At 44.2% G+C, this 27,350-nt stretch overlaps 1 protein-coding gene across 1 annotated transcript; it reads left to right on the top strand.

Moving 5' to 3' along the window:
- The first annotated feature begins 1,842 nt into the window (after positions 1-1,842).
- On the top strand, positions 1,843-22,565 carry LOC141082266 (uncharacterized). The gene is made up of 3 exons (XM_073566207.1): positions 1,843-1,940; positions 2,139-2,229; positions 21,284-22,565. Exon 3 carries the CDS (start codon positions 21,313-21,315, stop codon positions 22,351-22,353), a length of 1,041 nt encoding a protein of 346 aa, XP_073422308.1. The 5' UTR covers positions 1,843-1,940; positions 2,139-2,229; positions 21,284-21,312; the 3' UTR covers positions 22,354-22,565.
- The last annotated feature ends 4,785 nt before the right edge of the window (positions 22,566-27,350 follow it).

Below are 27,350 nucleotides of genomic sequence, written 5' to 3' on the forward strand. Positions count from 1 at the left end.
ACACCTCGTACACACACGGCTCCACTCCGTACACCTCGTACACACACAGCTCCGCTCCGTACACCTCGTACACACACGGCTCTGCTCCGTACACCTCGTACACACACGGTTCTGCTACATCCACCCTGTAAACCCCTCCTGACCCCACACAGAAACTTCCCCTCATCCAGCACCATGACAACCAGCACAGCAGAGTCCTGCACACACCGAGGCCCCTGATCATGTGACCCCTGACTCCTCCCCTCCTGTGACCTCATCACAGGTCCTGTGCGCACAGAGCAGCTGTAGAAATCTCCGGCCTCGGGGGTCTCACCAGACTTCGCTCTTTTCTTGCAGGGGCCGCAGTGGATTTCATCCTGGATCCATAGAGCTGAATAGAGGAGCGATGTTCCTTCACTCTGATGGGAATTGATGGTGACGTTTGTCCAACGTCCACGTTACCGAGTAAATCCCCCCAGGACTGCAGCCGGTAAAGACCCCGATATCCACAGGTGTCCCCTCTAAGGGGGAAAGGGATAGAAAAGCCTCTTATCCCGAGGGGAAACCCTGTACATGGAGACATCGGCCTCAGATCTCTCCTGTCCTGTTCTTCCAGAAAAGCCTCAAACTTCTGTGTGTGACTCAGAGCTGAGATCTAACGGGAGAGAAGATTCCAGTGCGGGGAAGACGGGAAACCTTCATATAGACGGCCGGTGGGGATGGAGGCAGTGACCGACTCTGGCCACATCTGTCTCTAGAGCCGCAGTAGGAGATGAAGATGTCGTCCTCATCATGAAGGAGTTATTTCTCATGTCGCGTGTAATGAATATCTCCTGCAGTATTGATAATGCCGATTCCAGTGTCGGTAATGAGACGAGAATTAGCGTTATGGAAGATGAGTCTATGAGGAACATGTTCAGCTGCCGACTCCGAGGAGGAAACTGCTTGTTGTCTGTGGCCTAAATATATAGGTTTTATTAGTAGATGTCAGGGAAGAAAACTAAACCCTGTAAGATAGTAAATCTCCTCATATGTTTCCCTTATTATCTCCAGTAAGTGTATTATTACACAGGATTCTTATGATGTTACATCGGATCATCTTCTTCTCATTCAGGTCTCTACAATATCGGATCCTCTCAGTGAAGATCTTCTACAAAAGAGAATTTTCCTGATTTACCCATCAAGGATGGATATGGACAGAGACAAGATGGCGGAGAGGATGTTACACCTCACCCTAGAGATCCTCTTCCGTCTCACTGGAGAGGTGAGAGATTCTGATGACATCACATTACATCATTCTTATCTATGGGAATAACGGATGGACAGAACTGGAGAGGTGAGGACTCTGGAAATGTCTGTAGTGAGATTTATTAATGTGTCTCTCCATAACCAGGATTACACAGTGGTGAAGAAGACCTCTAGTGATCGCTGTCAGGACCCTGTGTCTGAGGGATGGGGAAGACCCCTGAGCCCAATCACGGGGCCCCCACCTCACCCCCTGATCCATGAGGACATCAATGACCAGAAGATCCTAGAAGTCACCTACAAGATGATTGAGCTGCTGACTGGAGAGGTGACACTGCTGGGAATGCTGGGACATTATACAGTAACACTATGAAGGGATCGGGGGGATGACGGTATCATTGTATGTGTCAGGTTCCTATAAGGTGTCAGGATGTCGCTGTCTATTTCTCCATGGAGGAGTGGGAGTATTTAGAAGGACACAGAGATCTGTACAAGGACGTCATAATGGAGGTTCCCCAGCCCCTCACATCTCCAGGTAATAGACAGGACTAAATACACACGGCCTATAATTATCTGTATGTAGAGAATGAATTCAGTCCCTGTATGTGTTTCCTCCAGATCTATCCAGTAAGAGGACAACACCAGAGAGATGTCCCCGTCCTCTTCTTCCACAGGACTGTAACCAAGAAGATCCCAGTGCTCCTCAGGATCATCAGGTAGATGGAGAGAAGGTGTCAGGAGATCTCCCCTATGATGTGTAGACGGCTGTGAAGGTCTTGTGCTCAGTCTTGTTTTATCCACCAGTATTATATGTTTTATACTTGTGTAATGAGAGCGGTGGAGATGGCAGGATTAGAGCTGATCATAGATGGGACTTCTCCATCTGTCGGTGACTTTTACAATATTTGTTTCAGGGTGAAGATCTGACCCATATTAACACTACAGAGACATATGTGAGGGGTGATGAGTGGTGTAAAGAGGAGAGTGCCACATATGACTACCCAGGTGAGTAGTAACCACTGAATGCAGAGAAGTCACAGATTCCTCTCAGTCACCGGCTGTGGCTGCTTTATCGGTGGTGTAGTCCGGCCTTATTACCATGATCACCATTTTGCCTCTAGACCACAACATTCTCCTCCACCCAAAACTGTTCTAATGACATTGGGCATTGAAAGCCCTTTTCTATAGACCTTACAACCTCGAGGATCCTCCTACCCCCTGGGATTAGTGTGAGGGTGATTCCTTAGTGCGAGATCTATATGATTGCTTGTACCTGACCCAATATAGGCCGAGTGCACGCTTACAGAGTTAGATGTCTACTTTTTTCTCTGCAAAGGCTTGCATACAACTGAAGTTTATTCTCAAGACAGAGAGTCAGGAAATGGGTGTCACACAATCTCCTGAGTAGCCAGTGTCAGTCTATGATAGGTCCATTTCATCTTCACTTCCATATATGGTATCCAGTATCTCAGCTTCTGCATTCCAAGGATTCCTTCCAGGGTGTTGTCTGAAGACACAGACGCCATCTTGGAACACCATATCTGAACTGACTAATATAACGTTTAATAATTGATTTCATTAGCCATTCTCTCCTTCACATTAGGAGACGCTGACCGTTACCTGCCCAGATCTGTAACTATAAAGCCAAATGACAGCGTACGTAGAATGTGCTGACAAGATAGAAAATCACTTGAAGAAAAATCTTATGCTGGGCCTGTAAGAGAAAGCGGAGGGTAATGATGCTGTTGGCTTTCTAGATCCCTGAGATCTTATCGGATGAATCTTCTCTCCCTTCTGTGCTGCTGAATGTCTCATGGTCCCTACAAGACCAGGTCCAGTCTTTCTGGCCAAACTTCCCTTTTATGATCGACAACAGTAAATGTGCAGTGAGGCCAAGTGTGAATTTCTGTAGAGTAACAGCAGAGTTTCCCTTTATCCTGACTTTTCAATTTGTATAAAATCTACCGTATTTTTCGGACTATGTGACGCACTGTTTTCCTTCAAAAATGTGGAGTAAAATGGGGGGTGCGTCTTATAGTCCGGATGTACCGGCTCTGGCTGTGGTGGGTAGGTGGGGGAACGGCATCAGCGGAGCAGCGGGTCACAGGAGGCTGGAGCCGGTGGCTGCAGCTAACTCCTGTTGCTGTGGCTAAAGAGAAATGAATACTCACTGCATTACATGCCCATGGGCTTGGAGGGCAATGAATATTCATTTCTCGTTAATAATAGTATCTTGATATGATTAGCCCCTAACCCTGGTACTGGTATGCATGGCCCCATCCTTATAATTGGCCCGCACCCCCATCCCCATCCTGGTATGCATGACCCCATCAGAAAACATTAAAAAACAAACCATTACACTTACCTACCCCGCGCTCCCTCGCAGCGTCCTGCTCCGATGCAGCAACTGCTATATGCTTGTAAGCAGCACATGGCAGGGATGTCACGCGCTGCTCACAAGCAGAGAACAGCTGCCAGGACTGTGCACGCAAAGGGCAGTGAGTATTCATTGCTCTTCAGTAGCACACAGTGTCAGCCACCGGCTTCCTGCTGCTACCGGCGGTCACGTGTGCTGCTACTTAAGATAAATGAATATTCATGAATTCTCACTGTTCTCAGCACTGCTTACAAGTATATAGCAGTTGCTGGCACCGGAGCAGGACACTGCAAGGAAGCGCCGGGTAGGTAAGTGTAATGGTTTGTTTTTTTTAATGTTTTGTGATGGGGCACTGCATACCAGGACGAGAATGGCCCATACATACCAGGATAAGGATGGGGGTCCGTGCATACGAGGATAGGGATGGGGGACCATGCATATTAGGATGAGGTTGGGACCCTGCATACCAGGATGGGGGTGGGGGCTACTTATAAGGATGGGGCCCTGCATACCAGGATGAGCTGGGGCCCTGCATACCAGGACGAGATGGGGCCCTGCATAACAGGATAGGGATGGAACCATGCATAACAGGATAGGGATGGGACCATGCATACTAGGACGAGATGCGGCTATGCATTCCTGGAAGAGATGGGGGCCCTGCATACCAGGATAGGGATGGGACCATGCATACCAAGATAGGGATGGGACCATGCATACTAGGATGAGATGTGGCTATGCATACCTGCTGTTGGGGAGCTATAGAGGGAGGGCTAAATTAACCCTTCACTGTGGACCAAGTGATTTCCAAATTAATCCACGGGGCATTGCTAGCAACTGGGAATGACCAGACGGAGACATATGCCTCTGTATGGGAGGATCAAGGCAGATCACTAACCCCGTTTATTATGTCACCTTTTTATAGTATTTTGCTTAATTATGCAAAATACTCAGCTACCAATAGCATCGTCGTAATACATTTACTTTATAAGCCAATAGTTTTGCAAGAAAATCGGAATATGTCCCTAGTTACATGATGCAGAGAATAGAACAATAGCACATTCATCAGGGTCTCATATCTCGTGCAAGCTGGAACAGTCTGGTTTCATTACAGCCGTGAACTTTCCCCTAGTTACAAAATTTAACTCGTGAACAACAAAATGGCGTCGCAAACACAAAAATGGAGTCTTTGAGAACAAGATGCCCCATACATCTAAATACTGTACTTCACAATACCAGGCTGAGGATGGGGCCCTGCATACCAGGATAGGGATGAGGGTGATCATTCCTGTCAGGATAGGAATGAGGGGGCCATGCATACTAGGATATGGATGAGGCCATGCATACCAGGATAGGGATGAGGGATCCATGTATACCAGGATGGAGATGAGGGATCCATGTATACCAGGATAGGGATGAGGGGGCCATGTTTACCAGGATAGGGATGAGGGGGCCATGTATACCAGGATAGGGATGAGGGGACCATGTATACCAGGATAGGGGATATTAAGTACAGAATTGACCACATTTTTTGCTTCATTTTTTTTCCTAATTTCTGCTTCTAAAACCTAGGTGCGTCTTATGGTCCAAAAAATACGGTAATTTCAAGGAGGATTGTGATAATCTACAGGACAAACATTCCACCTGTGCCATGATAGATCGCTAAGCTATGCGTGGCTGATGGCTATAATATACATTTATTCCCGCCTGCAGGAGATGTGTTGGCTCCAGCCCTGGCGTCATGGATTCACCCCATGTCATAAATTCCATTATGCTTTCCATCCTAAGGCATTCAGATTACTCCACAATCTCTCCTGAAATGGGGGCGCTAATACTTTCTCTACTCTTCTGGTCAGGACTCATAGTGGCTCCAATTGTCCACCATAAATGAGTGCAGCTCCAGTTTAGTGTTCTCCCCTCGTATGTACGTTGTTGTTGGGGATGTAACATATTTTTTTATTCTATGTCTTTTTTTAACCTGTTCCTTCTGTATGATAGTTTGATTGTGGTGGGATCGGCCTTCCTGCCTAATGTGAGTCTGTAACTCCCTGATAGTCTTAAAAAAAAAAAAGCTCTCCATTGCCTCTTCCAAATGCCTAAGATCTAAATTTAAAGGGAACCTGTCAGCCGGATTGTGCACAGTAACCTCCAGACACTGTCAGGTCAGCGCCGTTATACTGATTACAATGATACCTGGTGATGAAATCCGTCTTGTGGTTGTTGTTTAATCTGTATTTGTAGTTTTCAGTTAATGAGAATCTCGTGCTTCGGGGCAGGGCTTTATGTGATGAATATGTAATCATCACATCTGTCCAAAAAATAAGGAAAAAAGCAGCACAAAACGGCCATAGTCCTGTTTCTTGCCTGCACTTATCCTGCCCTCACAAACCTTGTCCATGTATGCTTTTCTGAAATAAAGGACTTAGGTTTTTTATGATACGGTAAACGGAGTGTGCTGCTTTTTTCCTTTTTTTTTTGGATTGTCTTGTGTGCTTCTTCAAGCAAGCACCTTCACTACCGTGCTTTCACCCTGCAAAGTGTTGCTGACTCAGAGTCCACCCACTCCACCAGTAAGTAGACTGTTTCTTAGTGCCTTTCTATTTTTTTCTTTTTGATTTACATATTCATCTGTATTGGCTTTTGACAGGTCGCTAATCCCTCACTGACCTGCCCCCATTATTTCATAATGCATATAATAGTGTTGATATTATTGTTGATAATGCCTATTGTGACCTCATTCTCTGGTCCACCAGCAGTGAGTTCTCCTTCCAGACTCCCTCTGGTGGTAACAGGAGGTAGTGAGGCTGATTTAATCAGTAGAGATCTGCCACCTGATAATGAGGATGACAATTGGACCTCAGGAATCAGACTGGATTTAAGACAGCCGACGCCCTAGTCTTTGCTGGTGATTGCTTCTGCTTTCCAGGTCTTGGTTTTCAGCTCTGTTCCAGCCTTTTCAAGCTAAGTGTTTTTGCTAATGTTCACACTTGATTTTGTTGGTCTATTCAGTTTTTTGTGTGTTCAGCCAGTCCCGGCTGGGGCTGTGCTGAATTTCTACTCCTATTTATCTGTATTTGCCAACTTGCTTTTTAGTCCCTTATTAGATTGGCCTCTTTTTGCTCTGTCTCAGAATATTTCAGAGTGCTGATATAGTGGGAGAAGTCTAGTGACTTCTGGGTTAATTTTGTTATCTGAAGTGTTGGACATTATTTTTGTAGGGTTTTTGGCAGATTGCAGACAGTGTCTTTCCTTTTCTTTATAGTTAGTTTGGGCCCCATCGTTTGCTCAGCCTATTTTCCTGCCTTTGTGTTTTCATCTTGTTTCACCGTCAATACATGTGTGGGGGCTGTCTATTCCTTTGGGGTCTGCTCTGGGGCAGTTAGTTTTCCCCTTTTCTTGCTTTAGGCTTATGTAGTCCTCCGGCGGTGACGAGGCGTCTGGATCATCGTAGGAACGCTCCACTGCTACTGCTAGTTGTTTGGTTAGGATCAGGGATCTGCAATCTGCATAGTTACCAACCTTTCTGGTTTTCTGGGACTTAGCTTTTTGTTGTCCTCCTCGGTGACTCATTCATAACAGAATCACCAGCCATACCTGTTGTGAGTTCATTTTTCCCTTCATCATTGAGGTCTGATGAACTCCTTCCTCTGGTGAAGGAAGGTAGTGAGACTGATTACCAAACACCTGGGCAGCTAGATGATAACTGGGTGGCTGGAATTGAGGACTGGATATAAGGCTGCCGACGCCCTTCTTCCTGGCTGGTGATTTTCCTGCTGGATTCTTGTAGACCAGTCTGATTCCTGCCTCTCAAAGCTAAGTTTTTCTGCTCTGCTTTGTACTCTTCAGTTTTGTTTTTGTTTTGCCTTTTTTGGGAGTTCTGCCATCCCCGGCCGGGGGTGAGCTGAATACCATTTTTGTCTCTGATCTGTTGATCTTTTGCTCTGTCTTCAGAATATACCTGAGTGCTGATATAGTCTTTTGAAGCCTAGCGACTTCAGGGCCAGTTTTTCCTATCAGTCGGTTGGCTCATTTTGATAGGGTTTTTGCGGATGGCAGACAGCAGCTTTCCTATCCTGTCCTATGTAGTTAGCTTGGGCCCCATCGTTTGCTCAACCTATTTTTCTATCTGTGTTAGTGTTTTCATCTTGCTTCACCGCCATTATATGTTGGGGGCTGCCTATTGCTTTGGGGTCTGCTCTGGGGCAGTTTAGTTTTTCCCCTTTCTGTCTTTAGGCTATGTAGCTCTCCGGCTGTCATCGAGGGGTCTAAGGCACCGTAGGAACCCCCCACGGCTACTGCTAGTTGTTGTGGATAGGTTCAGGGGTCTGCAATCCGATAGCTGCCAACCTCTCTGGTTTTTCTGGACTTGGCTGGTATTTTGTTTTTTCCTCCTTCGGTGACTCATCATAACACATACCGCAGATTCTAGGGTACTCAAAAGCAGGAAAAAATTGTTTAAAAAAAAGAAAGAAAAAAAAAAAGTGTCAGAATTTTTTTATATATATATTTTTTCCTCTTTTTTTTTTCTGGGGCCGTAGGATTTTTTTTTTTTCCTAATGGAGATTAAGCAATTGACTGATCGTGTGGAGCAACTTGCTGCTGAAGTGCAGGGAATTTCCACTTGCCTCATTCAGTCACATGCTGCTGAACCTAAATTCCCCACTCCTGATGTGTTTTTTGGGGATCGGTCTAAATTTTTGAATTTTAAGAATAACTGTAAATTATTTCTTGCCTTGAAGCCTAACTCATCGGGGAGCTCTGTGCAGCAGGTTAAAATTGTCATCTCCTTGCTGCGCGGCGATCCCCAGGATTGGGCTTTTTCTCTGACACCTGAAAATCCTATTTTGACTAATGTGGATGCATTTTTTCAAGCCTTGGGGTTGTTGTATGATGAACCTAATGCTGTTGATCAAGCTGAGAGAACCCTGTTGGCATTAAACCAGGGTCAGGATTCTGCAGAGTTATACTGTCAAAAATTAAGAAAGTGGGCGGTCCTCACTGCATGGAATGAAAGATGTTATGGTGGGATTTCCTGTTCCCTCTGGTCTGGATGATTCTATGTCATTAGCCATTCAAGTTGATCGGCGTTTACGTGAACGTAAAACTAAACGGGAGGCGCTGCCACCTTTTGAACAAATGTCTGAACCTATGCAATGTGATGGGGTTTTGTCTAGGGCGCAATGTCAGGAATTTAGAAGGCGTAATAAGCTGTGTTTTTTCTGTGGAGACGCCTCTCATACTATTTCTGTCTGCCCTAAATGAGAGAAACGTTTTGCACACACATTTGCTGTGGGTGGTGTACAACCTAAGTTCCTTTTGGCAATTACTCTGATCTGCTCCTTATCCATGTTTTCCACTAAGGCTTTTGTGGATTCTGGAGCAGCGTTGAATCTGATGGATTTGGACTTTGCTAAACATTGTGGTTTGTCCATGACGCCTCTGCGGACGCCTATTCCTTTGAGGGGTATTGATGCTACTCCTTTGGCGGAGAATAAACCTCAGTTTTTGACCCAGGTGATAATGCGAGTTGCCCCAGACCACCAAGAAAATTGTAAATTTCTGGTGCTGCATAATTTGCATGCCACTATTGTTCTGGGTTTTCCCTGGTTGCAAACTCATAATCCTGTTTTGGATTGGAAATCTGGGTCTGTGGTGAGTTGGGGCTGTCAATGTGTGCTTAGGGACGCTCCTGTTTTCTTCACCTCTCCTCAGTCTCATGATATTCCTGATTATCTGGCCGATTTTTCTGATGTATTTAGTGAGAGTAAGTGCGTTTTTGCCTCCTCATAGGAGTTATGACTGTGCAATTGAGTTGATGCCTGGGTGTAAATTTCCCAAGGGTCGGCTTTTCAACTTATCAGTACCCGAACACGATGCTATGTGATCCTATATTAAGGAGTCGTTGGAGAAGGGTCATATTAGACTATCCTCGTCACCTTTAGGTACTGGGGTTTTTTGTGGCCAAGAAAGATGGTTCATTAAGACCGTGTATTGATTATCGTTCCCTTAACAAGATGACGGTTAAATATCAGTACCCGTTACCTCTGATGTCTGATGTATTTCCCAGAGTTAAGAGTGCCTGCTGGTTTATTAAGCTTGACCTCAGGGGGGCGTATTATCTTATTAGCATCAAGCACAGGGATGAATGGAAGATGGCGTTTAATACTCCGGAGGGACATTTTGAGTACCTGGTGATGCCTTTTGGGCTCACTAATGCCCCTTCTGTCTTCCAGTCCTTTATGAATGATATTTTCCGAGACCTTGTGGATAAGTTTTTGATCATCTATCTGGATCATATATTGATCTTTTCTAGTGATTGGCATTCTCATGTGGAACATGTCCGGACTGTGTTCCGGATTTTGAGGGAGAATTCCCTGTTTGTTAAGGGATTGAAATGCCTCTTTGGTGTACAGAGGATTTCATTTTTGGGATTTATCTTGTCTCCGTCGACTATTGAAATGGACCCGGCCAAGGTACAGGCCATTTATGATTGGGTTCAGCCTACTTCTTTGAAGGCTCTCCAGAAGTTTTTGGGTTTTGCTAATTTCTATCGTAAATTTATAGGTAATTTTTCTGGTATTGTCAAACCACTGACTGATCTGACCAAGAAGGGCGCTGATGTGCTGAATTAGTCTGCTGAGGCTGTCTCAGCATTTCAGGAGCTTAAGCAGAGATTTACTTCAGCTCCAGTTTTACGGCAACCTCATGTCTCACTTCCATTTCAGGTGGAGGTAGATGCTTCTGAGATTGGTGCAGGAGCTGTGTTGTCCCAAAAAGACCCTGTGACTTCTAAGATGAATCCTTGTGCCTTCTTTTCTCCTAAGTTCTCCCCATCTGAACACAACTATGACGTGGGGAATCGGGAATTGTTGGCCATGAAGTGGGCATTTGAGGAGTGGAGACATTGGTTGGAGGGAGCTAGATATCAAGTTGTGGTCCTCACCGATCACAAGAATTTGATTTATCTGGAGTCGGCCAAATGCTTGAATCCTAGACAGGCTAGATGGGCCTTGTTTTTCACGCGTTTTAATTTTGTGGTCTCTTTTCTTCCGGGCACTAAGAATGTTAAGGCAGACCCTCTTTCTAGGAGTTTCTTTGCTGATTCTCTTAATGTGACTGAGCCTACTACCATCCTAGGTGAGGGGGTAGTTCTTTCTGCCATTTTGCCCGATTTGAGACGCACCCTGGAGGAATTTCAGGAGGATAAACCTGAGCGTTGCCCTATGGGAAAATTGTATGTTCCTGACCAGTGGAGAAAGAGAGTGATGTCTGAAGTTCATTGCTCCGCATTGGCTGGTCATCCAGGTATTTTTGGTACCAGAGATTTGGTGAGTTGGTCTTTTTGGTGGCCCGCCTTATCTTGTGATGTCAGGAATTTTGTGCAGTCCTGTGGGACTTGTTCTCGGTCTAAACCCTGTTCTAGTGGGTTGCTGATGCCCCTGCCATTGCCCAAGAGGCAATGGACCCATATCTCAATGGATTTTATTTCTGATCTTCCTGTTTCTCAGAGAATGACTGTTATCTGGGTGATTTGTGATAGATTTTCGAAGATGGTCCATCTTGTACCACTCCCAAAGTTGCCATCTTCTGCTGAGTTGGTGCCCTTGTTTTTACAACAGGTGGTTCGGTTACATGGGATTCCTGAGAACATTGTGTCGGACAGAGGAGTCCAGTTTGTTTCCAGATTCTGGAAAGCCTTTTGTTCCAATCTGGGAATTCAGTTATCCTTCTCAGCGTTTCATCCCCAGACTAATGGGCAGACTGAGAGAATAAACCAGACCTTGGAGTCTTATTTAAGATGTTTTATATCTGCTGATCAGGATGATTGGGTTTCATTTTTGCCCTTGGCCGAATTCGCGCTGAACAATAGAGCTAGTTCTGCCACTTTGATGTCACCCTTTTTCTGTAGTTTTGGGTTTCATCCTCGATTCTCTTCAGGGCAAGTGGACGCTTCGTCCTGCCCAGGTGTGGACACTGTGGTTGAGAGAATGCAGCAGATATGGGACCAAGTAGTGGATAAGTTGTCACTCTCTCAGGAAAAGGCCCAGCGATTTTCCAACCGACGTAGGACAATTGGTCCCGGTTTAAAGTGGGTGATATAGTTTGGTTGTCGTCTAAGAATATTCCTATGAAGGTTGCATCTCCAAAATTTAAGCCAAGATTTATTGGACCTTATAAAATTTTGGAGATTCTTAATCCTGTTTCTTTTCGATTGGCTCTTCCAGTTACGTTCAAGATCCATAACGTATTTCATAAATCACTGTTGAAGAGGTTTGTTGAGCCTGTGGTTCCTATGGCAGCACCTCCTGACCCTGTATTGGTTAAAGGCAATATGGAATATTGTATTTGCCAACTTGCTTTTTAGTCCCTTATTAGATTGGCCTCTTTTTGCTCTGTCTCAGAATATTTCAGAGTGCTGATATAGTGGGAGAAGTCTAGTGACTTCTGGGTTAATTTTGTTATCAGAAGTTTTGGACATTATTTTTGTAGGGTTTTTGGCAGATTGCAGACAGTGTCTTTCCTTTCCTATCCTTTATAGTTAGTTTGGCCCCATCGTTTGCTCAGCCTATTTTCCTGCCTGTGTTTGTGTTTTCATCTTGTTTCACCGTCAATGCATGTGTGGGGGCTGTCTATTCCATTGGGGTCTGCTCTGGGGCAGTTAGTTTTCCCCTTTTCTTGCTTTAGGCTTATGTAGTCCTCCGGCGGTGACGAGGCGTCTGGATCATCGTAGGAATGCTCCACTGCTACTGCTAGTTGTGTGGCTAGGATCAGGGATCTGCAATCTGCATAGTTACCAACCTCTCTTGTTTTCTGCGACTTAGCTTTTTGTTGTCCTCCTCGGTGACACATTCATAACAGCCTATAATACTATGGCTATTGTGAGGCTTAGAAAAAATTTGCATATGACACTGGCGGTGCCTGTCCAGTAACATCTATCTCTTACTTATAGATGCTACTGCGCAGGCGCCGCCATCGCCAGTGACATTTTTCTGGATGTAATTTTTTATGTAAAATAGGGGGCAGGTCACTGAAGGATCAGTGTCATAAGCCAATACAGATGAATATTTACACAGAGCAACACATAAGGCCCCGCCCACAGCCACTCCCACACCCCAACCCGAAGCACGAGAATCTCATTAACTGAAAACTACAAATACAGATTAAACAACCAGCCCTCACCTGCCCAGAAAAGGCACATCTATTAGATGCGCCAATTCCGATGGTTTTCCCAGGTCTTCCCACTTGCCCTGTAGCGGTGGCAAGTGGGGTTCATATTTGAGGGGTTGATGTCACATTTTTATTGTCAGGTGACATCAAGCCCACAGCTTAGTAATGGAGAGGTGTCTATCCATTACTATCCTCATAGTTACATGGTAAATAAAGACACAGCCAGAATAATGTCTTTTATTAGAAATAAAACGGTTTTTCTTTTTTAATTAAAAATAACAAACACAGTTATACTCATCTAACGCTTATTTCCACCGAAGACCTCGTTCTCCTGTATTAAAAATAAAAAAAAAACAATATACCATTCCTGTCTGTCGTTCTGTCCCATGCCGTAATCTATGTCTGGGGGATAATTAGTTTTCAACCTGGACTGTGCCAAGATGCAACTGTCCAGGCTGAGAGCCACTGGTGAATGAGCAAGCGCAGCATCATTGACCAGCAGTGACATCATCGAGGTTTCCAGCCAGGCTGAACCGCAGTGACCTCAGGACCGTGGGAAAAAGTCATTGATGAGGTCACCACAGTTCAAGCTAAGTGACTTCACAGCAGATCACCGTGAGAATTCTCTGTTATCTTTAAATAAAAAACGAAAACTGTGTTTTGTTTTATTTCTAATAAAAGACTTTATTCTGGCTGTGTCTTTATTTACCATATAACTATAATATTAGTAATGGATAGGTGTCTTATAGACACCTCTACATTACTAAGCCGTGGGCTTGATGTCACCTGACAATACAAGGGTGACATCAACCCCACAAATATGAACCCCACTTGCCAACACTACAGGGCAAGTGGGAAGAGCCGGGAAAAGGGCACGAATTGGCGCATCTAATAGATGTGCCTTTTCTGGGCAGCTGCGGGCTGCTTTTTTTAGGCTGGGGGGGTCAATATCCATGGCCCCTTACAAGTCTGAGAATACAAGCCCCCAGTTTTCAGCTTTAGCAAGGCTGGTTGTCAAAAATGGGGGGGACACACGCCGTTGTTTTAAATTATTTATTTAAATAATTGAAAAAACTGTGGGGACCCCTCTATTCTTGATAACCAGTCTTGCTGAAGCTGACAGCTGAGGGTTGCAGCCCCCAGTTGTGAATTTTGTCAGACTGGTTATTGAAAATACAGTGGGACCCACGCCGTTTTTTCATTTATTTATTTAGTTATAGCGCAAGTTGCGGGTGAGGAATACTCCCATCATCCTCCCCTGCTGTCACTGTTCTTAGCAGCAGGTGTAGGATGATGAGAGTAATACTCCCAAAAGCCTCCACCTGCTGTCATCATTCTAACCTTAATATAACTCTCATCATTCCCCCCGCCGGCAGAGCAGGGGAGAATGATGAGAGCGTCTTCAGCACCTGCCACCGGGGAACAGCACTTACTGTAGTGCTTATTCCTTGCCGGCTGTACATGTGGTACTGATGCTGCACACTGTTGTCAGACATGTGCCCAAGTATTATGCACATGGACCAGAAAAATCAGTACTGGAAATATCAGGACGTGTGAAACCGGCCTTATACACAGTTCTCTTTAAATTCCTAATATTTCTTCTTGAAACTCATCTGACAGAAAATATTGGAGCTTACGATAGTATAGATTGTGAAGTCTCCGAGCCCCATACTCTAATTACACCAGAGAGGTTTCACCACTAGTTACTCATTATTAATATCTGACGTGTGTCACTTTATGTGGTGGTAACTTTAGAATTCTTCACAAAGGATAATAGAAAACAAATGGATCTTACAAATTATTTTCCAGCTTCTCACTGTACCCTATATACGGTTGTACACTACTGTCTGGGCACATGGCAGTGTTCAGAAGGGAAGGAGCGCCATTTAGCTACTTGAATGCAGATCTAGCTGGAATAGTTTGCAGACACAATATATTGGGAGCACTGTTCATGGTCACCTGGCAGCTCAAAAGATGTCCACCATGAACCTGCTTGGCTCTATCTTCTCTGCTTTCCATATCCCAAGGATTGCCTTGCTCATCGCCCTTTAACGCCATTACATGAATCTGGACTTACACAGGGACCCCTAGGCTTGGACCATGGTGTTACCTGCTATTCTGTGGTGTTAGATGGCAAGAGGAATAGTCAGGTAGCTGGGTCAGAACCAGAAGGACAGAATACAGAATCATAAGACACAAGAGTAGTCAGTAAACGAGCCACGGTCACAACAGGAAACAAATACACAAGCCGCAAGCTGAGCACATAGGACTGAACTAGAGGAGAATAGCGCTGTATTTGGCAGATTCTGGCCATGCCATGTGCTTTGAGCTTTAGTAGAGTGTGGTACTTTCCAATTGGCTGAAGTAGGGAGCAGATTACTCCAGCTGGACAGCAGGAACAGATCCCAGATGAGATTGGACACATCATATGCAGAAGCTCTAATATAACTAAATGACCAAAAACCAGAATAGTAGAAATCCCCATAAAGTGATTCCATTTGATAAATTAATTTACTGAGGGTTATTGTCATGATCCAGGACAGGATTTCGCTTTGGCCCGTCCTGGTCAGACAGGGTTAATTGTTTCTGCCTCTCTCTGGCACAGGGCGGCTATTTAATGCTCACTTGACCTAGGTCCGGTGTCAGTTATACTCCTGCCCTCGGCTGAGTTAGTTGACCCCTTGTGTACGTGTGCCTTGTGCCTGATAACTTGTTGCTTGTTTGGTTTTGATCCGGTTCTGTCCCTGTTACGAGCTCTGCCTGTCCCTTTTGTACCGCACCTCTCTCTCATGTGTGACTCTCGTCTTGTAACTTGACTATTCTCTGCTCGTCCCTTTGGTACCGCACCACCCTCTCATGTAAGACTTCTGCTTGTCTGACGTGCATTTTTCTTTCCTCTTCTAAAGTATTCCTGCAGTAGGTACAGCACATCATCTGCAGTATTAGGACGCTAAGCCCCGCCGCTACCGTCACATGATCGTAGGTCCTGGTACTCCTTACTATTTTCCGTGCCTCAGGTCCTGTCTGTTTAAACCTTCATTCCCGTGTTGGTCCCCGTGCTCTCCCACAGTGTGGGTAAGTCAGCCTGCTCAGCCGTGGCAGTTGCCGACGCTGACAGGATCCTGACATTATAACTGACCGTTACCATTTTTTTTCTCTGCTCCCTTTCTCCTATGTGTGTAATGGATCCTATGCATGCTCTTTTTGAGCAGTTAAAGCACCTGACTCAGATGTCTCAGAGACTCCTGGGGTAACAACTAGCCCTGGCTCAGTCTCAGCAGCTGATCGCTGACACTGTGCAGGGGGTTTTGTCATCAGGGGCTCGTGAGGTTACAGTAATTTCCCCTGAATCTCCGGTTAAGTTACCGGATTCTTTTTCTGGAGATAAAAGGGAATTCAAAATGTTCAAGGAGGGCTGTAAGTTTTTTTTTTTTCATTGAGACCATACTCTTCTGGGGATGAAAGTCAGAGAGTGGGGGTCATTATATCTCTGTTAAGGGGTGCTCCCCAGGCTTGCACTTTTTCCCTTCCTACCACTGCCCCTGAGCGCATGACTGTGGATGAATTTTTTTGAGGCCTTGGGGCATATTTATGATGAGCCTGATCGGATGCGTATGGCTGAGGACAGGGTGATGAGCGTGTGTCAGGGGAAGCACTCAGCCGAGTGGTTCTGCTCAGAGTTCAGACGCTGGGCTGCTGAGGTCTGCTGGAATGATGCCGCCCTCCAGGGTTTGTTCCATAGAGGCCTGTCTGAACATCTGAAAGATGCCTTGGTTCTCCACCCTCCGCCTGATTCCCTGGAGGAGGCTATGACACAAGCCGTCTGAATGGATCGCAGGCTACGGGCCAGGGGAATGATGCAGGTTGAAACCCCATTATTTTCTCAAGGAAGGGGAGCCAGTCTTACATTGGAAACCATGGAGATGGGAACCATCGACTTCAAGGAGAAAGGAAAGAGACAACGGCACTTGGGAAAGTGCTTTTTTTTTCTGTGGGTTTCCGGACATTGGAAAAAGGATTGCCCTTCTTGTCCACCAACCTGCAAGCGACTGAGCCCCGGTGATTGTCGTGGAGGTCACTCAGGCTCTCAAGTACCTTTTTCTCCATTTTCAAAAATGTTATTGCAAGTGGAACTTTGTTGTGGGAGTGTCTCCACACCCACTTCTGCTTTCGTGGATTGCGGATCGTCGTTGAACTTTATTGACTCTTACTTGATGTCCAGGTGTAAGTTAGGGACAGTTAGGCTGGAGACTCCTATCCACGTTGTTGCCATTAACAAAACACCACTGGCTAAAAATGACGTCATATTCCGTACAGATGAGTTTCTCCTTAAAGTGAGTTCCTTACACCAGGAACATATTTCATGTTTTGTTATGGACAACCTGCCTGCGGGACTGGTGTTGGGGTTCCCCTGGTTACAATTACATAATCCTGTGATTAATTGGGAATCTCGGAACATTGTTAAATGGGGTCCCTATTGTTCTGAAAAATGTCTGGTTACTGTGTCTTGTGTCGTCCGTGGGTCTGGAAGGTATTCCGGAGTGCCTAAAAGACTATACGGACCTTTTCTCCAAAGAGGAGGCTGAGGTTTTACGACCACACCGCCCTTTTGATTGTGCCATTGACCTGGTTCCAGGTGCTAAATTGTCCAAGGCCCGCTTGTATAACCTTTCGGGTCCAGAACGGGCTGCGATGAAGGAATACATTTCCGAGAGTCTCCGTAAGGGACACATTCGTCCTTCTGTTTCTACCGTGGCGGCGGGGTTCTTTTTTGTAAAGAAAAAAAACGGTTTACGCCCATGCCTCGATTTTCGTGAGTTAAATAAGATAAATGTGAGAAATACGTATCCCCTCCCACTTATTCCTAATTTATACAACCAGTTGTCCGGAGCTAAATGGTTTTCGAAATTAGATCTACGGGGAGCGTATAACCTTATCCGAGTCCGAGATGGAGATGAGTGGAAAACTGCTTTTCTCACTACTGAAGGGTTGTTTGAAAATTTGGTCATGCCTTTCGGTCTGACCAATGCTCCAGCGGTCTTCCAAAATTTCATAAATCATGTGTTCTCTGATTATATTGGACGGTTTATGGTGGTGTATTTGGATGACATATTGATCTACTCTCCTGATAAACAGGCTCACATTGGTCATGTTCAGGCAGTTCTCCAAAGACTTCAGGAGAACTGTCTCTTTGCTAAACTGGAGAAATGTTTATTTTTTGTTCAGGAGCTGTCTTTTCTGAGGTTCATTGTGTCTGCTGAAGGGTTTCGCATGGATCCTAATAAGGTGCAGGTCATTGTCGAGTGGGTTCAACCTTGTGATTTGAAGGCTCTGCAGCATTTCCTAGGATTCGCCAATTATTATCGCAAGTTTATAAGGGGGTTCTCACAGGTGGTTAAACCCCTCACAGACATGACTCAAAAGGGGGCCGATATCAAGAATTGGTCAGCCGCAGCGATAGCGGCGTTTCAGTTTTTGAAAAAATGTTTCATGTCTGCTCCGGTTCTTATTCAACCGGACCCATCTGAACCATTTATTGTTGAGGTAGATGCCTCAGAGGTGGGGGTGGGGGCGGTATTGTCCCAGGGACCCGCCACTTTGACCAATTTGAGACCTTGCGCCTTTTTCTCGAAGAAATTCTCCCCCACGGAGAGGAACTATGATGTTGGGAATCGAGAACTTCTGGTCGTAAAGTTGGCCTTTGAAGAATGGAGGCATTTTTTGGAGGGGGCTGTCCATCCTATAACCGTAATTATGGATCACAAAATCCTAGCTTACACTGAGTCAGCTAAAAGGTTGACTCCCAGACAGGCTAGATGGTCACTTTTTTCCCGATTCAACTTCTCGATCACTTTTCAGCCAGGATCCAAAAATGTCAGAGCTGATGCCTTGTCACGCAGTCTAGATCCGGTGTCCCCCCCGAACCTCCATCCTCCATTCTTCAGCCTGGGGTGGTGGTGGCAGGTGTCTCTAATATGTTGGAACGGGAGATTTGGGAAGGCCAGTCTCTTGCACCTCCGGCTAAGCCGGTGGATAAACTTTTTGTGCCAGCTCAGTTTCGTCTCAAGGTCCTCCGGGATTTCCATGACTCAGTTCTGGGTGGACATTCAGGGATCTTGGCTACCCAGAAGGCCATTGCTAGAGTATTTTGGTGGTCTTCTTTAGCCTCTGATGTTGGGGAATATGTGTCTGCATGTGATGTTTGTGCCCGTGCAAAAACCACCCATAACCGGCCGGCCAGGGAATTGGTACCACTGCCAATTCCTGAGAGACCATGGACGCATTTGTCCATGGATTTCATCACCAACCTTCCCCCCTCCAAGGGTAATACCGTCGCTTAGGTTGTGGTGGACAGGTTTAGTAAGCAGGCACATTTTGTACCTTTGGCAGCTCTACCTAATGCGGAAACATTGTCCAGATTGTTTGTTGAGCATGTGGTGCGGTTGCATGGGGTACCCTTGAATGTGGTGTCTGAAAGAGGAGTGCAATTTGTTTCCAGATTTTGGAGGGCTTTTTGTAAGAGGTTGGGTATTGGTCTGTCATTTTCATCCGCTTATCATCCAGAGACTAATGGGCAGACCGAGAGGACCAATCAGTCTCTGGAGCAAATTCTGCGTTGCTTGACCTCAGCCTGACAGGATGATTGGTGTTCTGTGTTACCATTGGCCGAGTTTGCATTTAACAACCGCATTAACCAGTCTACGGGTACATCTCCCTTTTTCTGCAATTATGGGTTTCATCCACATTTTGGAGAATTTTCCCGTTTGAACTCTGGGTGTCCGTCGTGCCCTTCAGTATCTGGTACATTGGAAAGGCTATGGTCCTGAAGAACAGTCGTGGGTTCCTGCTCGATCGGTTCATGCGGATCAGTTGGTCCGGGCCTTTCACGCCAAGTATCCTGAGAGACCTGGGGGTCCAGTGGCCCCCCCATTGAGAGGAGGGTACTGTCATGATCCATGACGGGGTTTCGCTTTGGCCCGTCCTGGTCAGACAGGGGGTTAATTGTTTCTGCCTCTCTCTGGCAGAGGGCGGTTATTTAATGCTCACTTGACCTAGGTCCGGTGTCAGTTATACTCCTGCCCTCGGCTGAGTTAGTTGACCCCTTGTGTACGTATGCCTTGTGCCTGATAACTTGTTGCTTGTTTGGTTTTGATCCGGTTCTGTCCCTGTTACGAGTTCTGCCTGTCCCTTTTGTACCGCACCTCTCTCTCGTGTATGACTCTCAGCTTGTGACTTGACTATTCTCTGCTCGTCCCTTTGGTACCGCACCGCCCTCTCGTGTATGACTTCTGCTTGTCTGACCTGCGTTTTCCTTTCCTCTACTAAAGTATTCCTGCAGTAGGTACATCACATCATCTGCAGTTGTAGGACGCTAAGCCCCGCCCCCTACCATCATTTGATCATAGGTTCTGGTACTCCTTACTATTTTCCGTGCCTCAGGTCCTGTCTGTTTAAACCTTCATTACCATGTTGGGCCCCGTGCTCTCCCGCAGTGTGGGTAAGTCAGCCTGCTCAGCCGTGGCAGTTGCCGACGCTGACAGGATCCTGACAGTTATAATCCAAAGCCACTTTCTGGAAATTAACAGTGGATCTTGGAGAGTGAAAAATTACACATTTGCCATTTTATTACCCAGCACATAGTGCCCAGATTGTGCGCCAGGAGACACACACCAAATATTAAGTGGATTCTTCTCACTATAGTACTTTCCAATTGGCTGGAGTAGGGAGCAGATTACTCCAACTGGACAGCAGGAACAAATCCCAGATGAGATTGGACACACCATATGCAGAAGCCCTAATATGACTAAATGACAGAAAACCAGAATAGTAGAAATCCCCATAAAGTGATTCCATTTTATAAATTAATTCACTGAGGGTTATAATCCTTAGGAGGAGTGAATATTTTGACTCCACAGCCACTTTCCGGAAATTAACACGCAGTGGATGTTGGAGAGTGAAAATTACACATTTGCCATTTTATTACCCAGCACATAGTGCCCAGATTGTGCTCCAGGAGACACACACCAAAAATTAAGTGGATTCTTCTCACTATAATATTACTAAATACAGGGATCCTAAATGTTGTTTGCGCACACTGCAAGACTCCGAAGTGAGAGCGGATTTTGCTGGATTGGTTTATAGAAACCTTGTTGCTTTTCAACAGCCTTTGAGCCACTAATAGTGCGGGACCCTCTGTTTTTCCATTGACAGATGATGGACCTGAGTGGGGACTTGTTTTTTGTGAGATGAGAATTGGTGTTATTTTCGCCTACATAACATTGATTGGTTTCTTTTTATTCGATATTTGGGAGGCAGAATGAACAAACAGTTGAACACCGCACACTACTGGCTCATCCAACAAGGTTTTCTATTAGACTGTGAACTGTCATTGTCTTGGTAAATAATTAAAGTTTTTTACATAGCTTGCCATTTTTATGTACAGTTTAACTAGAAATGTTCAAAAATATAAAACTCAAGGATATTTTATTTAAAAAAATGTTTTTTTTATCTTAGCAGATGACTGTACCAGGAGATCAGAGGGACAGATGACATCTTTAATTTTTAAATCTGATGATCTTGAGATCCTACAAGATAAAACTGAAGTGAATGCCATTACTCCAGATATATCATCATCCATTTACAGCAAAGATCTGACTACTAAGGAAAATCAAATTCGCCAAAGAGGCAATAAAAAACAAACTGCTCCTAAAGCAAAGAAGCCATTTTCATGTTCAGAATGTGGGAAATATTTTGCACAGAAATCAATTTTTGTTATCCACCAAAGAACTCACACAGGGGAGAAGCCTTTTTCCTGTTCAGAATGTGGGAAATGTTTTAACAATAAATCAGATTGTGCTAAGCACCAGAGAATCCACACAGGGGAGAAGCCTTTTTCATGTTTAGAATGTGGGAAATGTTTTGCACAGAAATCAAATTTTGTTACCCACCGGAGAACTCACACAGGGGACAAGCCTTTTTCCTGTTCAGAATGTGGGAAATGTTTTAGCAATAAATCAGATTGTGTTAAGCACCAGAGAACTCACACGGGGGAGAAGCCTTTTTCTTGTTCAGAATGTGGGAAATGTTTTGCAGATGAATCAAATTTTGTTACCCACAAGAGAACTCACACAGGGGAGAAGCCTTTTTCATGTTCAGAATGTGGGAAATGTTTTAGCAATAAATCAGATTGTGTTAAGCACCAGAGAATTCACACAGGGGAGAAGCCTTTTTCATGTTCAGAATGTGGGAAATGTTTTAACAATAAATCAGATTGTGTTAAGCACCAGAGAATCCACACAGGGGAGAAGCCTTTTTCATGTTTAGAATGTGGGAAATGTTTTGCACAGAAATCAAATTTTGTTACCCACCAGAGAACTCACACAGGGGAGAAGCCTTTTTCATGTTCAGAATGTGGGAAATGTTTTAGCAATAAATCAGATTGTGTTAAGCACCAGAGAACTCACATGGGGGAGAAGCCTTTTTCTTGTTCAGAATGTGGGAAATGTTTTGCAGATGAATCAAATTTTGTTACCCACAAGAGAACTCACACAGGGGAGAAGCCTTTTTCTTGTTCAGAATTTTGGTAATGTTTTAGCAATAAATAAAATTGTGTTAAGCACCAGAGAATGCACACAGGGGGGAAGCCTATTTCCTGTTCAGAATGTGGGAAATGTTTTAACCAGAAAGTGCTTCTTGTTAGACATCAGAGCAGTCACACAGAGGAGAAGCCATTTTCATTTTCTTAATGTGGCAAATATTTTACTTGGAAATCAACTGTTAATAAACATCAGAGACGTCACATAGGGGCGAAGTCTTTTTTATGTTCATGTTTGAATAATTTTAACCAAAATTGAATCTTCTTAAATGGGTTGTCTCTTGTCATTCCTCATGTTTGCTGACAAAAGGATAAAACTAAACCTTATTAATTCCAAATATAAAACTGTACCCATAATTCACCCCCTGAAGGTTAGTCAGAAGGTGACTAATAGAAAAAACATGTACCCCACAGTTCAGTATATAGGGTGAGGTGACGTGTACACACTCACTCTCAAAACCTCTCATCTCTACGGGTTTAATCATCCTCACCAAAGACGACTCATCAAGAGACTATTTAATATTGACCTATATTCAAACGAGAGTAAATTAAAAAGAAAACTATAATCATGTATCATGTTATCCGAAACAGTCAGAAAACTAGCCACATATTGGCAGATCCCAGACCTCAAACTATATACTTCGGAAGTTTATAAGCCACTCCAGTGTCAGGAATAGATAGTATGAATTTGAATTTACCAAATGGCTGCAATGAAACAAAGAGTGAAAAATATAAAGGGGTCTGAATACTTTCTGTACCCGCTGTATCAGTAAAAATAACTCCTCTTTATTAGGTAAAGTATAAAAGAATTGCGCCATTTTCCGATACCCGTCGCGTCTCCATTTTTCATGATCTCGGGTTGGGTGAAGGCTTATTTTTTGTGTGCCGAGCGGATGATTTTAATGGATACCATTTTGGTGCATATACGATCTTTTGGTCTTTCCTTTATTGCATTTTAATGCAGTGTGGCGGCGACCAAAAAAAGTAATTCTGGGGTTTTGACATTTTTTCTCGTTACGCCATTTAGCGATCGGGTTAATTATATTTTATAGTGATAGATCGGGCGATTCTGAACGCCGCTATAACAAATATGTGTATGTGTGATTTTTTTATTGTTTTATTTTGAAAGGGGGGTGTTTTGAACTTTTATATTTTTTGAATATTTTTTAAAACTTTTTTATTTTTGGCATTGTGAAGACATTCAGCATTGTATGTTAATTAACCAGACGACTATTTTTAGCAAACGAAGAATAATAGAATGTTATCTGTATGTTGGGTTTAAATTTAAGTGTAGATTTCTAGTTGGTCAAGAAAACAGACTTTTGTTTGTGTAAGCCGGTGATATTGACATCTATACATCCAAAGGACAAGAGACAGGACAGCAGCCACAACATCATCACAAGGGACACGGATCTATCATTCTATAGGAAACAACCTAGGGGTTTTCAGCCTCGGTTGGAAGAATACAGATCTGCTCCATTGACCATCACTGAACCATGGATACGTTTGGAAAAGCCAGATTGTGATCTTTGGATCAACCGGCCTTGTACCTTGTATGGACTCAATGGACTGTCATCTTCCTACGCTTGTCGTTACCTCCTCTCTCTGTGTGTGCCACAGGTGGGGTAGTGACCCTGGAAGATCTGTAGTCACAGAAGCTATTATCCCGGCGGGTCAGTGGAGGGTGAGACTCTGTAATGTGCCCCATCTTGGGTGCTGTGCTGGGACTGTTCTATGTGTTATCTGCCTGTTTTGTGGTAGAATAAAGCATTGCCACACTGTGTTACCCTCACCCTGTGTTGTCTGAGTAGCGTTTTGCCCGTGTTAATAGGAGAGCGGGAGTTCGGCAGGATGATCCCTGGTCCATGCAGCTTTGCCTAGCGGGCGATGCTCATAGCAATCCGGCAGTGACAAGCATAGAGGTCTGCTGGAGACCTCTGGTTATCATGCCAACCCATCGGTGACCCATGATCATGTGATGGGGTCACCGATGGGTGGAATTTCCGGCGCTTGCTGGAAGTGCGCATTAAATGCCGCTGACAGAGTCTGTTCGGGGCAAATGGCAGCTGCTCAAAAGAGCTGTGCCGGAAAAGATGTGGTCTCACTGCCGGAGCCCACATCAAAGGGAGGAAGTACATTTACGCCCGAGGTCAGAAAGGGGTTAAAGGGGATTGTTTTTACAGAGACAGAAGTGGTAATCAATCATGTATACATACAGATAATTACAGAAATACACAGTTTATAATGTTAAATAGTATAGAGTTACCACAAGAAAATATAATTTGTGTAAATCATGTGTAGATATAAAAATTCAGGCAAATGTCAAATGTTAGAAATATCAGAGAAAAGAAGCGATCAAAGAGTCCAAAACCACATATATAGGAAAATATAAAATACAATTTTATTGTGATATATCAGGAAACAAGAAAACAATGGGGAAAGAGTCAAATTGACCACAAAAGCACATGGGCAAAAATGGGACACACCAAGGGTAAGAAAGACCAAAGGGATAGAGGTAGTTTAACATTGCCATAATGGCATAGTTCAAAGGTGTATTGAATCATAAAATCATAGAATCGTAGAATTGGAAGGGACCTCCTGGGCCATCTGGTCCAACCCCCTGCTCAAAGCAGGATTCGCTAAATCATCCCAGTCAGATGTCTGTCCAGCCTCTGTTTGAAGACTTCCATTGGAGGAGAACTCACCACTTCTCCTGGCAGCCTGTTCCACTCATTGATCACTCTAACTGTCAAAAAGTTTTTTCTAATATCTAATCTGTGTCTCCTCCCATTCAGTTTCATCCCATTGCTTCTAGTCTTTCCTTGTGCAAATGAGAATAAAGTTGATCCTTCTACAATGTGACAGCCCTTTAGATACTTGTAGACAGCTATTAAGTCTCCTCTCAGTCTTCTCTTTTGCAAACTAAACATTCCCAAATCCTGCAACCTTTCCTCATAAGACAGGGTTTGCAGACCGGTCACCATTCTGGTCACTCTTTTCTGAACTTGCTCCAGTTTGTTGATGTCTTTTTTAAAATGTGGTGCCCAAAACTGGACACAATATTCCAGATGAGGTCTGACCAAAGAGGAGTAGAGGGAAATAATGACTTCACGTGATCTAGACTGTATGCTTCTGTTAATACATCCTAGAATTGCATTTGCCTTTTTTTGCTGCTGCATCACACTGTTGACTCATATTCAGTCTGTGATCTATTAGTATACCCAAGTCTTTTTCACATGTGCTGTCACTTAGCCCTATTCCTCCCATTCTGTATATGCTTTTTTCATTTTTATTGCCCAGATGTAGTACTTTGCATTTTTCCCTGTTAAAAACCATTCTGTTAGTTGCTGCCCACTTCTCCAGTTTATTTAAATCTTTTTGAATCCTCTCTCTCTCTTCTCTAGTATTAGCTATCCCTCCTAGCTTTGTGTCATCAGCAAATTTAATCAGTTTACCCTCAATTCCTTCATCTAAATCGTTGATAAAGATGTTGAACAATACAGGGCCCAGGACAGAGCCCTGTGGTACCCCACTTGAGACATTCTTCCAACTGGATGTGCAGCCATTAACGACCACTCTTTGGGTCCGATCACTAAGCCAGTTATGAATCCACCTAACAGTTGCCTTGTCCATTCCATACTTAGTCATTTTTCCAATAAGGATTGTATGAGAGACTTTGTCAAATGCTTTGTTGAAGTCAAGATATACTATATCTACAGCATTTCCCTGATCCGCCCAATCAATTATTCATTCATAGAAGGAAATTAAGTTAGTCTGACATGACTTAGTTACAAACCCATGCTGACTCTGTTTAATCACTTCATTCTTATCCAGGTATTGACATACATGTTGTTTAATAATTTGTTCAAAGATCTTTCCTGGTATAGAAGTCAGACTCACCGGCCTATAGTTACCTGGGTCCACCTTCTCGCCCTTTTTGAAGATAGGAACAACATTTGCTCTTCTCCAGTCTTCTGGCACTTCTCCTGTTCTCCAAGAATTTTCAAAGATTATGGAGAGGGGTTCAAAAATTTCTTCTGCTATCTCCTTCAGAACTCTGGACTGCACTTATCCCTAATCCAAGTAGCCAGACAGGATATACAAACATATAATAGTCAATAAGCTTAGCAATAGAATAAAAATTATTACCTGTCCGGGTATAAGGGAGAGGTCCACCCTGGCTTTATAATCAATTTGTTACAATTGTTTTAATGGGTTTTGTCTCCATGAAATTGTTATGGTAAATGTCAGATGTTGTAGCTCCATCTAGTGGCCATGTGCAGAAGTGCCATCATAGAGTAACATGTATCCTAAGAGAGTGTCACTATCAAGGTGGGGATGAGATAAGTGCACCGTATTTATTGAGTGTAAGATAAATCCATACATAGATATATGTAAGCGGATTGTAGATCTATCACTGGATATCAGTGTATAAGGGGAATAGATCCTGTGCACTTATAGATGAATAGCTTATATAATGAGAGGACACAGAGCAAAGGGTATAAATAGTGAGAGAATAAAGAGCTGACAGCGCATTACATCCCTGGAATACAGAGAGGAGATATAAAGTGCAGCCAGTGCTATATAGGATATCCCAGGAATACAGCACAGCCCATATAGTGTAAAGGAGGAACCATCCTAACAAGAGATGGGGATTACAGATCCTACAGATGACATGCCGGGAGTGTACAGAGAAAGATGGCAGAGTCACCACTATTCCCTCTTACCGGCGTTTCGCCACGTCAGCTTCCTCAGAGGGTACGGATAAGTGTTTCCAACACACCAAGGTCCTGCACTAATCCAGGCAAGGGGAGTAACTCTGGGGTAAAGTGGGGGTGTTCCTAAAGGAATTGGGGCTGATCCCCGGTCACATCTTCCCCAGTGAAGCAGGAGGTTCAGGATGAAAACCTGTTGGTAAGACCAAGATGAATAATGCTGCATAGAGCCATCTGGTAGCGATCAATCAGGTAAAGTGATAGTGAGGGGGGT

This window comes from Dendrobates tinctorius, unplaced genomic scaffold (genome assembly GCF_039654945.1).
Source record: "Dendrobates tinctorius isolate UK_male_01 unplaced genomic scaffold, ASM3965494v1 ptg000017l, whole genome shotgun sequence".
In the NCBI taxonomy this organism is placed as follows: Eukaryota; Metazoa; Chordata; class Amphibia; order Anura; family Dendrobatidae; genus Dendrobates; species Dendrobates tinctorius.